This window comes from Lycorma delicatula, chromosome 3 (genome assembly GCF_047948215.1).
Source record: "Lycorma delicatula isolate Av1 chromosome 3, ASM4794821v1, whole genome shotgun sequence".
NCBI lineage: Eukaryota > Metazoa > Arthropoda > Insecta > Hemiptera > Fulgoridae > Lycorma > Lycorma delicatula.
This window is the reverse complement of record NC_134457.1, coordinates 95,832,658-95,851,113: the sequence shown is the minus strand read 5'-3', so window position 1 is coordinate 95,851,113 and position 18,456 is coordinate 95,832,658. Positions and strand designations below refer to the sequence as shown.

Genomic DNA, 18,456 nt, shown 5'->3' with positions numbered 1-18,456 from the left:
AACCTTCCAGTTAGGATAAATTAGGCATTGAGTTTGAAAGTTTGTTTAGTACTGATAATTCGTGTACTGGTAATCTTGTTTTTCTTACTTAATTTTTACATGTATGATGATTGCGGTCATTAAGTACATTTTAAATACTTATTTTTAATCAACGAAAGGGAAAAATATATATATTAATTTGATTTTAAGGTAACTTTGATTTAATTGAGGTTAGGTTCTAAAAGATGAGTAATAAAATTACTTATATTACGCTGTTATAACTGTAAACCGTGGATTTCTTAATAAATCGATAACATAAGAAGTGATGATATCCTTGTGTTTCTCTGTAATTTTACATGAAGTATCAACGATAAATACATTTGTATTTATTTAGAAAATAGTTTTTGTACTCTACGAAATTGTTTTTTTTTTTTTACTAGGAATGAAACCAATACATCTTATTCATACTTTGTTGAATGTTCAATCATATCATATAAAAATCAGTTGAAGTACATTAATTTTTTGAAGAATTTCTGCTTGAAGTAACAAGCAAAAAATAAAAATAATTATTCGCATCATGATATTTCTTCGTTGATCCCGTCGAAAAATATTTAGTCTACAAAGTTTAGTTTTTATATCATCTTTACAAGTAATATGAAATTTATTATTCACTAAATTTTGTTAATGAAAATTTATAGGTATTTTCAAACTCTGCAGATTCCATTAAGGTAACAAAAAATTAGCACTAGTTTCAAATTTTGTATTTGCTAAAAGGTAAGTGTCACTGTAAAAAATTACATGTGCTTATAAATAATAATGTATTTATGAGTAGTGTATAATAATCTTGTAATAATACTGTATGAACATCAATTCCAAACTTGTATTAGTTCGTTAGGAAATGATACGCCGATTTGTTTCAGATGCTGTATATTTACATTTTTTATCAGACTTCCTATCAGATTTTATGATTCGGTTTAGGTTCTGTTTGCAGCCACAATTCTTACTTTAATAATTGTTATAATTTTAAGGCCAGTTATAATATTTATCAGATGGAATTGTTGTTATCCATCAAAAAATTAAATGCTATCACATACATTGCTGTATTATTTGATATTTTCTGTTGCTCGAGTCGAGAAATACCCCAATCAAGATTTAGGCTACGGCCACACGAACGTTTTTTCAAATCAAAACGCAGCGTGAAAACAAACTCAAAATATAGACAGGCTGCTGTAGCATAGGCGTGGTCAGATGCAGCTTATTTTCCCGCTGGCGTGGGGCTCGACTGTCGCGTTCTCTAGGTCGTCCGCTGGCGAATACAACCAGACCTATTTTTCAAGTTGAGTGACTGGCCGGCCACACGCATGTGAAAACACTTTGCTGCATATCACTGCTTCTGTTTTTGCTATATTCATGAGTTCTTTTCTTTAATTTTTCATATTTAATATAATTAATTCATGGAATACTTGGATAGCTTATCATTCTTGAAATTGAAAAATATTCATATCTTTATGATACAAGGCATAATAATACTGTAATCGGAAAAGAGATGCTTGGATTGCTGTAACTAAGAACATTATTGATGTAAAGTGGGACCAAATGGACACAAAATCTAATTTTGATAAGCAGTAATACAAATAAAATTTAATTTTTAAGTTACAAGATATAACCTAAATTTTAAGTAGGTAATATTTATAGCCTACAAGAAGGCATTATACAAAACTTACTAGTTCACAATTTTGAAGAATTCGATACATAATTATTGCTTTTACTAGTTAGTAGCTTATACTGCGTACTTGCACCAATAAAGTTCCTATACTGCAATGTTACAAGAACTATTTTACCAGGGTACTTAACCTGGAGGAGAACATAATTGTAACTTTTGAAACTGTCTCTGTTCTCAACTCTAATATTGTTTGCTCATGTTCTAATTGCAGAAATACTTTTTAGTTGGCATGACAGAGTAACTATCTCGCTGTCTTATGAAATTGTGAAGCACACATCATGCTTGGATAATGTCGCCGAGATCAATGCTAACATCCATTGGTCGATGAAGAATGCGCCGTTTATTTGCTAATGTGCAAAATCCACATTCAACGCAACGCCGTGCTCTGGACAGCCTATAGTTTTAAACTCTTTGTTGTCAAGTCAGTTCCCTTGCAGGATACGGTCTTTCACACATAGCAAAAGCTTCTTCAGCTACAAAAATTTTGAGAATTGGTTATCCAAACGGATCGTTAAGCAAAGGTACAGGCTGAGTCAAGTTTAAAGTTTGTTGGTAAATCTTTTTACCTAGCTTAGTTGTTTTCAATATTTTTCAGTCTCCTTCGTGATCAAAAGATCCTACTTCAATATATCAGAAATAATAGTTAGAATCAACTACAGCCTGTAGTTCAATCAACAAATACAAAAAACCTGTAGTTAAAATATTAGCTACCTGAACCCCACAGTTTTATAATTCTTATATGTTTGCCATCAATTTCCCCAAGCAATGAAGGAAATTCACCCTTTTGATCACTGGATTACCTTCCAATCTTTCACAGCTATCTCATTTACTTTCCTTTCATAACTTCCAAAACTGATTGTAAGTGTTTTGTCTCCTCATTTTGTACAGAACGAATATAATGTTTAATTAGTATTCTAAAAAAAATTTCTTTCTTAAATTTTTGGATGTATTTTAATTATTTGGTGGTTATTTGAATGTTGTTTTTTTAAAGGACTTTGGGAAACGTGAATACTGATCGTGGAATGATAAATACTGAAGCAAGTGAAGCACCAGCAGTAAGAACTGAAGAACCAGCTATTGTTGCTGGGCTATGTTCATGCATACCAAACGAAAGTCAGATCCTTTTATTCTCAATGTCCTAAGGCAAATTTAGAACAACAATCCACAAAAGTAATGCAGTATCCAGATGAAATGTTTCTGATGTCACAGTTGCCACATATAAAAAAGATGAAGCCAAGTGACAAGCTTCAGTTTCAAATCCAACTTATTCAGACGTACAGCTATACCCGAATCGTAATTTGTCAACTCCATCCCCTGATAACAGCATCTTGTCTCGTCATCGGCCACATCGAGGGCACCATCAACAGCAGATAAACAGTTTTATGAAGAAGATGACGATTCAGTGTTGTTCTTTCTTAAAATTAACTGATAATTGTAATTTTATGAAAAATAAACTGCGTTGTAAAAAATTAACACTAACCTTAGTGTTAAGTTAGTGCTAGCTTTTCTTCTGCACTTGTACAGTCCCCCATTACAGTATCACTTTTTCTAATTTCATCTTCAACCTCAGATAATAATGTTTCAAATAAAGATTTATAATACTCAAAAAACTTGTCTGGGTATTCTTTCTTTCAGCTTACAGTGTAGAAGATTAAATATTCTCTTTACTTATCGGTCACTTAGAATAGGATGTACCCAGTACATTCTTTGACGTCGACGATGTCGTAGGCGAACAGTTAATAAGGCACTTAACGTATTAACAACATTTTTATTTATTGAAAATGGATTCATGTTGTATTGGAGAGCACAAACAAACGACCGAGTTAGCATTTATAAAACACGCACGTGTAGCCAACTGTTTATGGATTTTCAAGCTGCGTGAAAAGAAGCTGCATTTACAGCATGAAAAAACGCTCGTGTGTCCGTAGCCTTAACCCGACGTTGTGGTGACGACTAAAAACAGCATGATTGCTGTGGCCGGTATAATACCCATGTATGATTTAGGAAGTATGTAATGAGTTTTGGTTTACGTTTCTTAATAAATGTGTAATAAGAATATAATTTGTGAAAATAACATACTCGTGTATTATAGAATGTCATTTTAATCAGTGAAATAAAAACTAATAGCAACTTTTTCTAAACAAACTACTCTTTTAGAACGTAACTTGCACTTCAAAGTCAAATCAAAAATTATAAGCTTCTTTAACAAAATGTTCATTATTTGTAGCTTCAACATAAAGTAATTGAAAAAAAATTAAATAATTAATTTTTGTGAACATTAAATTAATTACTAGTGAGATCAATACAATTCCGGCCCACACAATATGCTGCATATAGATGGGCTTGTTACAGCTTGTTTTGTCTAATTATCTCTGGTAGAAGTGCAGTCTTTACATCTTCTATATACTTTGGAAGTTCCATTAAGAAAATATGTTTCTTACATTTGCTTGTGAATACGCTTACGTTGCTTTCTAAAGGAAAGTTATCTTTTTTAGGTAGATTTCATAAGAAAGCTTTGATATCACCAACCATTGGCCCAGGGGGTGAAAATTTCCCTTAATAGGCACAGTATCGAATCGGTTTAAAGTGGTCGTTAGTTCTCTATACATTACCTACAACTTTTGTCTGAAACAATTTTTCATATAACTAACCCTTATGGCAAGGAATGACCAAAATGTTACTGGAATTTAAAGAAGATGGGGCCTGTCGTATGCTAAACATGTGAAACATTTTTCACATGCAACCATTGTCATATAGAGTAAATTTGAAGTTTTTCTTAGCTTTAAAGTGGAAATCTTTTTTATCCTCTACTTAGCACCGGTGAAATCTACCTCCGTCTTCCGGCGTGCCGAAAGGGATTTTTTCACATTAAAGTGTCGTTCAAACATCGCTAGACCAAGTTTTTTTTATAAATCTTGTTTATTTTTTGTTTTGTTTTTTAATTATTATTTTCGTGGCTTTTATAGCAGTAAAGTTTATCGCTGCATAAAATACGGTTATTGGGCAGCGTTTAGTGTTACTGAAAATGTTGTATGTTGCTCTGGGTACATCGACTATGTCCCTTGTTACAATGTCTGGTTTTAGCTTGTCACTTGATAGGTTAATACTTTAGTGATAATGAAATAAAAACAGCACGTTCGATGTTTTTGGAAAGCAAACTGAGTACTACTTATAAAAATTTTCCTCGTGTGTAAATTGAAGCAGAATTTTTTTTAATATTTTTGTAGCTTCTTCAAAGAATTAATTTGTGATTATTTACTAGATGTGTAACGGAGGAAAATCCTTATGAACCAGTCATTAAAAGTAATGTTTCGATAAGTTTTCGAAAATGGGTGCATAGTCTGTTGAGTATATCAAAAACTTTGTAGTTCCATAAAAGAAACACATTAGGTTGTTTACCTTTGAAAATGATATATCGATTTTATTATATGTCATAAATGGTTTATAATATAAATAGTTTATGATTAATTCTATATTATGTTATAAACGGTTTATGATTAATTTTATATATATAAATGGCATTTTGTTTTTATTATATATCATAGGTTGAAAACTTTTGTCACCATAGCATATATTTTGATACCTTACTTGGCAGGTTTATTTAGTATATACTGACAAAAACAAATCTGCAGAGTGCTTCAAATCTCTTGTCGAATATAAGATACTCAATGTTGAATTTGAACCACACAAACAGATTGATCAAAATTTGAACAAATTTATGTGTAGGAGCAAGAATATCAAGCTTTTTGTCTCTTCACATGTTGATGCATTATTGAATCCTACACAAATCTGTTAAACAATATAAGCTTTACAAAACTTTAAAAAAAAATATAAGCGTTACAAAGACAGTCATTCTAAAAATTTCCAGTCATTCTAAAAAAGTTCTATTGGTTCACTACAAGTCACTCAAATTCTGGCCATTGGAATGATTTAATTCACTTAAGTAGATCAATCTGAAAAGTCAGTAATTCATCCATGGTAATTTCCTTCAATAAGCTCGGGAAGGTTCATGGTAACTACTTTGCTTGACTTTATTTTGACATTAATGTGGCAAAGTATTTGCCGCATCATATATCATTGTTGATAAAACGTATTCATTCTAGCTATGTGTTAGGATAAGGGCAGCTGTCTTAACAACAGATTTATTGGTTACTAAATTTGCTGATCTTGTACGAATGTTGATTCAATGAGGGTTTAAAGACCATTTAGTTATGTCTGTACAATAATTTCAGCCGCGGAGCAATTCGTTGGTTGTGTAAACTGTATGCATTAAGTAACGCCGCATAACCAATTACTAATAACCATCCCCATTATTTACTTTCACTTCATTAATTAAACATTGCAATGAGTTTTAATAATTTATGTTCATATAAATTTCACATTTATTCACATTTTAAATATGTATTAAATATGTTTGGCTAGAACAATAAAGATTTAGTGATGTTGTTGCTAATACATCTTAAAAGAAAGGAAATTCATATAATTAATTCTAACAATAATTAAGATCAGCTGGTTCATTAACAAATAAAAAGAAATAAGATGACAGGAGATGTTTACATTAACCATGAGGACAAGAAAACAAATGAATCTGAACAATATCATCTTTCCCAGTATAAAAAATCTTTATTGATTACTATTTGACTTAATTCTCATCTTCCTTCTCTTCATTAGCATGTAATATTTGTTCCATTTAACTATTGCACTCCGCTCTGAAATGTGGTCAACTTCTTCATCATCGGAACTCCACCACTCGAAGCTTCCTCAAATAAGAATAAAACTCTTCTTTTTTCTAAGACAACATGATGTTAAGTACATATCATGTAAAAGTACAAAAAAAAAAAAGTACCCAGATTAAATAAAATAACTACACCACATGAAAAGATTACAACGCGGCCATTGTAGCTGAATATCACTTATCCAGACATTCTTTACACACGCCCTATTCTCATCATGCGAACGTTGAATCTATTCAGTGGTTACTCAGTAGTAAAGGTCTTTGACTTAAACTGCTGTGAGCGCCAAGTGACAGTTTCTCACATCACTTTAAATTATCAAGAATTTAAAAACTCTTTGGTATCTTATACTTGACCAACAGGATGCAAGGTTAAAAGACATACAATAGTACTTACTTGCTGACATCTGTCTATCTTTATATCTCTGATGAGGTTTAACATCCAATAATGAAATTTTCTGAGGGAGTATTTGCCCTGGGGGATTGATTCAACAAGATTTAGGTGATATTTGGAAATTGGTTGGATTCAAGAAAATTACTAAACTGAACTAATGAACTTAATACTACATACATACTTAATATTACATACTACTATATTATTTTTACTGTTTCAACTCTTTCTTTCTTTTTCTGTTTAGTCTCTGGAACCACCGTAAGGTATTACTTCAGAGAATGAAGGAGTCCAATATGTATGAATGTAAATGAAGTGTAGTCTTGTACAGCCTCAGGTCGACAATTCCTGAGATTTGTGGGTTAATTGAAACCCAACCGGGCAAAGAACACCGGTATCCACGATCAAGGATTCAGATCTCTATAAAAGTAACTGCCTTTACTAGGATTTGAACTTTAGAACTCTTGCCTTTGAAATCAGCTAATTTGCGATAACGAGTTCAACCACTAGACCAGCCCGGTGATTTTAATGAGTTGGCAATTGTTATCAATCTTTATCATAGAGATGATAGTAAATTATTACATAATTTTTTTAATTTAAAGAGCAAAATGTTATTTTTTGTTAAAATAGAAAAATATGGTCATTTTGGTTAATATTTAATTTTATAGTACCTGGGGATTATAAATTATATTCCTTCAGCGCACGATATTAGTTACAATATTTTTTTAAAGTTATTTTAACAAATCAGCATGGAAAATGTTTACAAGATCTTTTTTTTCTGGTTGGGGCAGTCAATTTTTAAAATCAATGCAAATTCTGGGAAAGTTCATCAACATACTGTTTTTTTTTTTTTTTAATTTGGCTTAATGAAAATGTTTCATGACCATTATATAGAGTTAAAATTAAGATTCCCAGGTTAGATTAGCCAGTTGTTATTAACTAGATAACAGTTATTTCTGGGCAAAGAATCCAGCCGTTTAGAGATAAAATTGGTGGTATTTAATGTAATGTTAATACGGATTTACATTATTTATTTATTTGTTTCCTATATACAAGTGTAAAATATTTTGTTTCGTGTTCTGTTTTTTGCAAAATAAGCTTTTATTCATTATTATTATCTGGATTTATGATGACAATTTCTGAGACATGGGATTTAGTTAGATTTTACTAGTTGCTTTTTTCTTCATTGATGAGTTTGTTGCTAACTACAGACAGATTTTTATTGTATTAATAAATCGAGGGAGATCTCATTTCATTCTTCAGTCAGTTTCAGTGGGTTTATCTATTTTCATTTCATAATTAACATTATGTAACGTAATATTAAAGGAAAATCCAACTGATTATTAATGTTAATTATTACACAATTAGTAGTAATTGTGTGTTAATTAGTATTAATTAATTGTATACTTAAGTACACTTTTCCTTTGTGATTTATTTTTATAATTTTTGGAGCAATGATTTTGTCATATTTGCCATTTTCAAGCGGTTATTGGTTTTCTTATGAAATTAATTTTAAAACATATGCACTGGTTAAATCTGTCATTATTATGATGGGGTTAATATTTTATTTCAAAGTAAAGAATTCAATGTTTTGTTTTAATACAGAAAATATACTTTTATAATAAACTTTATGGGCGCTTGGTCCTCTGAATAGCAGTTCACAATTGTGAATTAGTTTTACATTAGTACTAACAACAAACTTGCAATAAAATAAATTGTTTTATTCTAAAAGGAAGTTGAAAAGATTAATTAAATCCTAGAATATTAGAGACTTAAATATAATTATTTAAGATTAATATATTAAAAGACTTTCATTGTTACTATTATTTGATGGTGGCTCGATGATTGTAATAAATAAAGATATCACAGCTATCAGAAGACTGATCTGGAGTGATTTCTGAGGTTGTATGGGTAGAAATACTAAAATCTGGAAATAAAAAGTTTCTGTTGGAAAATCTTTACTTTTCACCTTTTTCTGATTCATCTACTGAACAAGTACTTTGATCAGCTTCAGCAAATTATTATTATGGATGAAGTGAAGGAGGAAAACATTGTAAGGAATTAAAAAATTGGCTTTGAATAGAAAACTGTCAGTCCCACTAATTTTTGAGTAGAAGAGAAAAAAAGTAATTATCAGCCTTATTGTCGGTTAAAAGCAATTAAATTTAATAAACAATGCGTAATCATATTGAGAATGCTGATTATACATACAACTGCTTAAATTTGGTACTTATCTATCCTGAGTTTGTGAAATCAGATTTTCTACTATGTGACCAAGTTTATTATGACAATGTATTTATTAAACAGATAACTACTATTAAATGTTAAATTTTCTAGCTGGTAAAAATTCTTAATCAAATTATTGTTTATGATATTTTCATTTATAATAGTGTTTACATTTATAACAGTAAAGACTAAAATAAAATCTTTGTATTAAGGGATAGTTTCTAGAAGAAAATAAAAATATAGTACTTTTTTTTGTCTGATGATTTAATTCACCACAGAAGTTTACAAAGAAGTTTGTATGTAGGAATATGAAGATGGAGATTTGGAGAGTATGAAAAATGTCATGCCTAACCAGGATTTGAGCCTGTATTTCTGGATAAATGCTGAAGTGCTACTACTGTGCCGCGGAGTTTCTAAAGTAATAGTGTTTCAAGATCGGCAGGTAAGATCATAATAAAAAATAATACATCAGATTCATGATAAAACAAACATGAATTTGTCAAGTTGTCAAGATTTTTGTTTGTTAAAAGAGTAATACTAACCTACAGCCTTTCAGGTAATGATCTATATGCATTGAATAATATTACACTAAAGAAAAAGTAGTTAATAAACTACAAAGCCGAATTTTCATCTGAATAATTACTTTAACATTCATTGTTGTACATCAGTTCTGATTTATTAACAAAATTCATGAAATTGGTAATGTTGCAAAAATAAATAAAATATAATAATAACTATTAAGTTAAGAAGAAATAAAAAAAGTACATATTTTTTTAAAATTTACTCCAAAAGAATGAAGTTTGTTAAAAAATATCTTATTTATTATTTTAACGAATACATTAAATTTTTTTATTGAATAATTAATTATTCTAATAATGTCAAAATACACTCTATGGTTCTGAATGTGAAGTATGTGTTTGAAAATAGTAAAACAATTTAAAATGTTGTTACAATCTAAAATAGTGCATTTTATGTTTAACAGAATTTAAGACTAATACTTTAAATGTATGTAATCGAATAATTATTAATTGTTAACTAATGTTATAAATAAGTTTAGCCATTTCATAATTTGTTAGTTTATATAAGTGCTCTATAGTTGTAATTTAAAAAAGAAACTGCAACTTTTTAACCAGTTATTTCCCACATTGAAAACAACCTATTTATGTATTTCAGAAAATAGCAACACTGAACTCTTTCCATTCCTAATCATTATATTACTTTAAATTTAGAACTGTATTACAATAAAAACTTGTAGTTAATTGATAAGAAATAAACTTTAAAAAAAAAGTTACTGATTTCGGCAAAATTTCATTTTACTAAATATATAAGGTATGGTTTTGCCTGAACTTTAGCCTTCTAAGATGAATCTGCTCTCAAAAAAGGGACGTGCAGTAATTAAAATGTGGATTGACACTGATAATTTACAGATGTACAGTACTTGTATGTTAATAGTAATCTTAGCACAGTTCTTAAATTCGAATGTGGAGTTTGTTTGCATACTTGATATTAGATGTGTGATGAAATGAAATATATATAACACACAAACACTCCACTGTTCTACACCTGGATGATTGTCCAGCTAAATCCCTACAGTAAGAGAACTAACAATCTTTTCTATTTTTAGTATAATTCCCATTAATTATAATCATAAAGAAAAATGAATCATATATAAAATTACCTTTTTTTATGCAGCATTACAGTCATACTAGGAAAAGTTAAAAAAATGTTCTGATATAGGAAAATTTGTATTATTGCATATTGTACATCAATTTAATACTATATTATTAATATGCCTTATAGCATCTTAAAAACTCCAAATGAAACCTTTGCCTGTTGCATATGTTTCATACTGTTTTAAGAGAATATTTTTAAAAACATATATAGTTTTTTAGAGAAATACAATTTAATCATTATTTTTCTTTAAATCTAATGTCAGATGTCTGAAAAACTTGATTGCTATATTTTTAATCACATTATTGTTTACTGCTACGATGGGACTGTGGAAGTAACCCTCCCTCCTCCTATGAAAATTATTTAAATATTCAAGACAACTTTGATTTTTATATTTATTTAGCTATTTTTTGCTTATGCAAGCAAAAAAATGGTATTTCATTACTTGCCATTATTTTTAAGTAGAACTCAAATAGTCAATAAGTATCATACTTTTTAAAAATGTCTACAAAAATTAAACTTGTGTAGATTAGGTTATATTTTGTCAAAATTAAATAATTTTTTTGTAAAATTCATTCCTTATGACTAGAGTCCTTTCCTTTTTGAAAGCAGTTGTTTTGAAAGACTAGTAATAATGATTTTTATAGTTTTTAAAACTAAAAATTAAATAACAGCTCATTTTTCTGAGGCAAAATTTTCATTCACTGACTAGATCATATTCTGTATAGCATGTACATGTAGTGTAAAAAGTAATATATTGTATATAATATTCTTAAACATTTTAGAATGTATATAAAAGGTAAAAGATTAAAGATAAAGTTCAAACTTCAGTTTTGTTCTGATATAATCAATAATGAGTTATTGAGGTTTTAATAAATGGACACTGTATTGCTGAATTTTTTTTCTTTCATGACCATCACTTTATAATCTTATTGCAACTTAGACAATTTAGCAATTTAGCATTTCAAAGGTTTTGAAATGTTTCTAATTAAAATTTTCTAAACATTTAGATGAAATTCAATTAATATTTTTTCTGGATAGAAATCTGTAAACAAGTATAAAAATAATTAAAATATATTGGGCCATTTGTGGTTTTAAGGTAAATTTTAATAATTAACATTTTATTATGTAATTAAATATGAACATTTATCTTACTTTATAAAGAGATAACATCTTTTTCATTTGTTTCCAGTAACTGCTAAAACTACTGAACCAATCATTACTAAGTTTTAACTGTAGCTTTCGTATTATCCTCAGACTATTTAACACAGTTCAAGCCTCATCAAGCTCAATACTAAATAAATCATAAATAACCTAGAATTTCTTCTACTAAATTTGATGTCGTTGTCTCTACAGATAGATATTGCCTATGTCGATCATTGTCTATGTCCAATATCGACTTCTTCAGACAGTTATTATGTAATTTACTAAATTTAATCATTATCTAAAAAAGACCAATTTATATTATATTCATAATTTAAGTAAAAACTAATTTTATCTATTTTAGAATTGAAATCTATTTTATTTAGAATTTGTAATAGCGGTAACTCAGAGAGCATCAGCTCATACATAATTACTAAAATTCTAATTACTTGTACTGTTAATTCATAATTACTAAACTTTTTCTAATTTGTTTAAGTTCTGTATGCATATAGTGCGGGCAAAACTGGGGTGAGGATGCTATTCATTGAATAAATCAGATGATATGAAACACTGAAAATTAGAATGCATACCCATTATAATAATTTTAGCAGATTGACTAATACGACGTTCTCCAGTTGCAGTATTTGCTGCTTGGCAATAAAACCGTGAATAAGAATCAGTTGAATTGTCACGTATATAGAGATTTCCAGTGGATGTATTTGTAAATCTTCCTCCAGAATAAATCACAAATTCTTCAATGTAATGGTTGCTCATACAACCAAAGTAAGGTACCAGTCCAACCAAGACTCTGAAGGACTGCTACATTTCTAGATGTAACCACTGCACCCGTATAGGATATGAGTCTTGCATGTCTGTATAAAAAAAAATTATACAAAATAGAGTAATTTTTATTAACCAAAATGTTGTGAAAATCATTCATATAAAGGAAAATAACTAGAATATAAACAATAAAAATTCAACAGCAGACAAATAAGGAATGAAGGATAACAAGTTTTCTCTAAGAATTTGTAGATGTGTATACTCGTATTTATTTTACTGACACCTAGAATTCTCAAAGTTTTTTCACTATATTATCATTTACTACTTACTATTTTTGGAAAAAATCAGAGTGTACTGTTTTGTTCTGAAGTGCCTTTATAAAAACCTAAGCTTGTCATGCATTATTAAATATTTATTAAGTCTAAATATATTTCCGTATAAAGTACAATATCATATCTTGGGGCTCCCTCAAAAAGTCAGAAAGAGTTTATAAAATAAAAAACTTGGCTGTCATATCATTATTAGCACTCATAAGCATGAATTGTGTATACCAATATTTAGAAAATTAAATACTCTTATCCTTGTGTATATATTTCTGAATATGTAATCTCTGATAAAAGGCATTGCCACTTATTCTTAAAAAATAATATCCATCTACACCAAACAAAACGACATCTGTTTTCATATAAATAAACAAAATACTGCAGCTTAAGTGAGGGCTTTATTATCCTTCCTTAATGATTTTTAATAAATTGCTGAAAGTCTTTCCATCAATTTATTTAAAATACAATTAAAAAGTTTTCATCTACAAAAAAAAATATTACTCTGCTGTGGATTTTTTAGTAGAACTAATTTAAGAAAAAAAAAAACTTGATTTACTTGCATTCAGTTCAAGGTTTACATAAATGTGTACTCAAAATAATTTTCAATAGTAGCTTCTGAATTATGAATTGTTTTATTATAATTTTCTATGTAAAATTTGATTGCCTGTATTTAATTTGTTTAACATGGAATTTAATGCCATCTATTTTTTATCTTATCATTTTGTTTACCGACTTAACGAAGAAAATATGGTATTACTTTCGGCCGTACGGTGGGATTGGGGGATGAAATTGAAATTTCGTTACGTTTTAAATACCACTCACTTAAAATGTAATTCCTTTTATGAGAATTTCCAAAACTACCAGATAAATTGTATTGAAATTTAGATATGCTGTAGTAGTGTAGTGAGGATATATTGACTTTGTGTATTTTTCATACGCGCTTACGCAGTGAGTCACAATGGTAAGTGAGTTTAAACTTCACACTTGTGATTAGGGACTGCTGGTTATTTTTAATTATTTCATCAAATTACGGTTATAATAATTTAATTTTCAACAGAAATATATTTTTATTTAAATGAAAAAAGGATTATAATTCTTTTAGTTTTCTGATTGATTTATGTTTTGTATATTTCTTGCTTAAAAATTATACAAAATACAATAACGAAAAGCCGGTCTAAAGAAGTTTTTTATAGATATAATTTATCTTATATTGACATGATCTAGTTTATGTTCTGATCATAATAAATATTTATTTATTAACTTTTAGCATTTTACAATCAATACATTTTTCCATTTCTACTTACCTGTACGAAGTAAGGGGTTTATTGTGATCGCGAAAAATTTTGGTTACTAGATTTCAACGGAAATATCCATTTTGACTAGTTTCGGTATGACGTTTGTACGTACGTTTGTATATATGTACGTATCTCGCATACCTAAAAGAGGATTATCCGTAGGGTTTTAAAATTTTGGATTTAGGACTGTTGTAAAATCTAGTTGTGTACCTCCCCTTTTGATTGTAATTGACTGAACCGAAGGTGTCCAAAAAGAAAACAATTTGGATTATGGACTTTTTCTTAACTGCAGTAATAAGCCCTCATTGAGAGTTGAGAGCTTTTCAACGGTATATCATAAGCGGTACTTATTTTCAGTTGTTCCAGAGTTATAGCCAAATAAAATTTTAATTAATGAAAATTTTGATCTTACAAGGGCACATCGGTTCGAATCAGACTTCATTTCCTTTTTTTTAACTTTTTTTCATTTAAATATATTGATTTATTAATAAATTATTAACCTCCGATTATAAAAAAAATACGATGAATAATAATTCAATAACAATAAAAAAATATTAAAAAAATGAAAAAAAATATTAGAAGTTATTAATGAAATAAAATTTTATGTACTTTTCATTTTAACAGAAAAATGTTTATAGAGGTTAATAATTATTATTAATCAATATATGTCGGAGTCGAACCGATGCGTGTATGGTTACGACGTTCTCACACATAACTACTTGTGCGACGTGAAACAAAAGTAATATATAAATTAATATAAAATGCTGTTACGGACCGTGCAACAAAAATGTGATGTGTTATGGTGTCCACCACAATGCAATTGTCTAACTGTCCACTTTATTGGAGAATCGTATCTCACTTTCAAATGAAATAAATTTAAATGAAGTGCAGAAAAAATGTGTGCATGTAATTTAATAGGCGTTCAAGGAAGTCATGTGATGTCCACATCAGATTTTTTGTAACAGCGACAAAACTGTGACTGGTCTATTTTATTCCCAAATTACTTTCCTTAAATTATGCACTATCATTTCATTACTGAGATTTACCTTCAAAAAAGTGAAGAAAAACTAAACTTATTTCGCTCACGAAGTTGGCTATAATTATTATATTATTTTATTTAAATCTCAGTCTCCTTAGTAATAAATAATCGTTGTTTTTAATTACTATTTTTATTATTACCTTTCCGGCTATATTGTTTACAATAAAAGGGAAAGTATGATAATCGGCTCAAATTTTTCATGTCTGAGTTTTTCCAGAGCTTGATGTTTCATGATCAGTTTTTCTAACAAAGAAATATAATTAAAATAAAGATTATATTGAAAAATTCCGGAAGAATGTATATAAAAATTTATGTATGCATGAATGTAAAGAATTAATGAAGAATCTATGTATTTCTAATTTATGTAATTTAATTTGATTGTCGAAATTTGTCTTGAGAAAACTAAAGAATGAACCTTGCTTGACTATTTTTTAACTTCCACTTGACACGTGTGAAACGCACAAAAAAATCCTCTCGAATTAACAGTCATGTTAGAACTGTTTTTTTTGTTGCTTGATAACTACTGACTGGATGAACAGATTTGGATGAAACTTTGCACGATTTTTTCGGTATTTTGATGCAATTTAATTTGGATTAAAGAGGATTAGTCTTATTAAAATCTCCATAAAAGGGTGGCAAATGGAAGTCACATTTTGGAATTGAAGTCACATTCTTGTACTAATAGATGATTCCATTACATTAGTATGTCATTTCGGTTATGTAGTTAAGTAATTTCATTTTTTGTGGGTCATAATAAGCCTTATTTTTAATTTTTTTTCGTTATATACCGTTTGCTACACCTCATTTACATGACAAAAATATTATTTTCATCTCATTGGGCTGTGAGGGGGTTGCTATTTCTATTTTGTTCACTAGTTGAACAGATTTCAACGTATATATAAGGTAAATGAAAAAAAAAATTATTGTTTGTTTAATGTTTTTAGACTGGATTAGCTAATCCACCGGGTTGGTCTAGTGGTGAACGAGCTTCGCAAATCAGCTGATTTCGAAGTCGAAAGTTCCAAGTTCAAATCCTAGTAAAGGCTGTTACTTTTATACGGATTTGAATACTAGATCGCGGATGCTGATGTTCTTTGTTGGTTGATTTACAATTAACCACACAACTCAAAAAAGATCCACCTGAGATTATACAAGACTACATTTCACTAACACTTATAGGTATCATCTTCATTCATCCTCTGAAGTAATACCTGACGGTGATTCCCGGAGGCTAAACAGGAAAAAAAGACGGATTAGCTGTTTTTTATGAAATTGTAAAAACTGGTTTATAAATATTGGTAATTGATGTCGTTTACTTTTCGTTTCAAAACGGTAAAGGGAATGAAGAGGTATGATCATAGTGGTTTCTCAGAATTTTACTCAGAGTAGAATAATTTTGTTACATAATTCTTTACGTGCATAATTATACTCTTTGAAAGTTTCACTTAATTTTCCTCCTCAATACTAGTTTCTCGAGGGCAAAGTTCTTTGTAGCTTTCTGACTTTGCCTAGAAATCTGTGCAATTCTTTGAGGTTTTTTATTGTATAATAATAAATGAGCCGGATTTTTTTTTCAGAAATTAGAATATCTTATGAAAAACGTAATTGCCTGAAAGATAATTAATACTGATAAATAATCAAAGATGTAATCAGATTGAAGATGTATCAGATTGATCAAAGATGTACGACTAAAGATGTTATCAGAGTTACAGTATATTAACTAAATTAAAATATCCGACTTAGCAAAAGGAGTTTCTCAACTTGACCCTTGATTTTTTTAGTATAGTATTGAAGCCTTATGGAAATGGGTCGATTTCAATAGATTTTTAATCGTATTGAAAAGTTTTTCTCGTGTACGTTTTTCCTATTTAACTTTAGCAGAAGAGTTTCTAAAGAGAAAATACTTTATCTGCATTGAAAATTTGAAAGCGTTTTTTCAGTTTTTTTTATATATTTGCTTAAATAGCTTAATGATATTGCCATAAGTATTCTGATATAAAGCAGCATTTTCACAACATGTATTTTTCTTGTAAAAATAATTTTATGCAAAAATTTAGAAAATTAGTTGGAAAACGAAAAGTTAAATAAGTAATCTGTTTCCTGCGTTCAAGAGAACCTTAGCTTATATTCATTACCTTTACATCGTTTCTAATCATTCCTTTTTATTACTTTGATCAAAACACAATGATGAAAAGAAAAAATGCAGACAGCGTAAATCATACTCAGTAACAGTCTCTTCACCTTGTATTTTTGCGTTATTTTTCTTATCTTTATCAATATGCTTATTTTTCATTGTCTGTTGTGTTTTATAAGAGCTGATTTTATTTGTACGTTTATGGGACTGTCAAAGTAAAGTGAAAATTTAAGCGGTAATTTTCCCATTAAAAAACTATGCAATTGTTGTACATAATAATTCATTCTTTTATTTCGATTTGAAGCTGGAACTTTCAATATCAAAGAACAGTTATCATCTCATTTATGTATAAATAATATTAACACTACGCCGGAAATTGACGTAAAAGGTATTTTTATTTTAATTAATATTTTTGCATTAGAAATTAAAATTATATGCTTTTTTATTACTTTTTTTAGAAAAAAAATTAATATTATTTAATATAGTGGATAATAATAATTACGATTATTAAAGTTAATTTTAATATACTATTCTCAAACCATAAATTACGTCCCTGACTTAAGTTTTTTTTCTTTAAAGAGAAAAGGTAGTGAGTAACAGATAATTACTGATAGTCTAAGCGGTGAACGAATGTATCCCTTTAGTATATTTCAATGGCTATTAATGTAACTGCAGAATATTTATGTTATACTTGTCTCATTTCATTCATTCTCAAATGAAACGTAATAATACTGTTTATTTTGATAAGTTACAACTACGTGCTTATTAACTAATTAATGATTAGTACTGTACTAGAATTTTACTTTTTGCCTTAATCATACTGAATGAAGAAAAAGCTGAACTGACCCTGGTATATAACCAGAAATATTTGATACAAGTTCGGGTTATCCTAGACACCAATATTGTTGTCATCTTATTATGTAATCATGAAACAAGTGTAAAACGTTTGGCTTATTATTTTTTTTTTTATATTTGAGTTGATATATGTAAAATTTTAATGTCGTATCGCAAAACGGTTTT

General features: G+C 28.8%; 1 protein-coding gene across 1 annotated transcript in view; it reads left to right on the top strand.

Annotated features, from left to right (window-relative positions):
* The first annotated feature begins 27 nt into the window (after window positions 1-27).
* LOC142321798 (phospholipase B1, membrane-associated-like) overlaps window positions 28-18,456 on the top strand; it is a 113,686-nt gene continuing 95,257 nt past the window's right edge. The window contains exons 1-2 of the mRNA XM_075360196.1: window positions 28-69; window positions 9,356-9,493. Of these exons, the coding sequence (XP_075216311.1) occupies window positions 9,383-9,493 (111 nt within the window). The 5' untranslated portion in view covers window positions 28-69; window positions 9,356-9,382. The remainder of the gene's footprint in view (window positions 70-9,355; window positions 9,494-18,456) is intronic.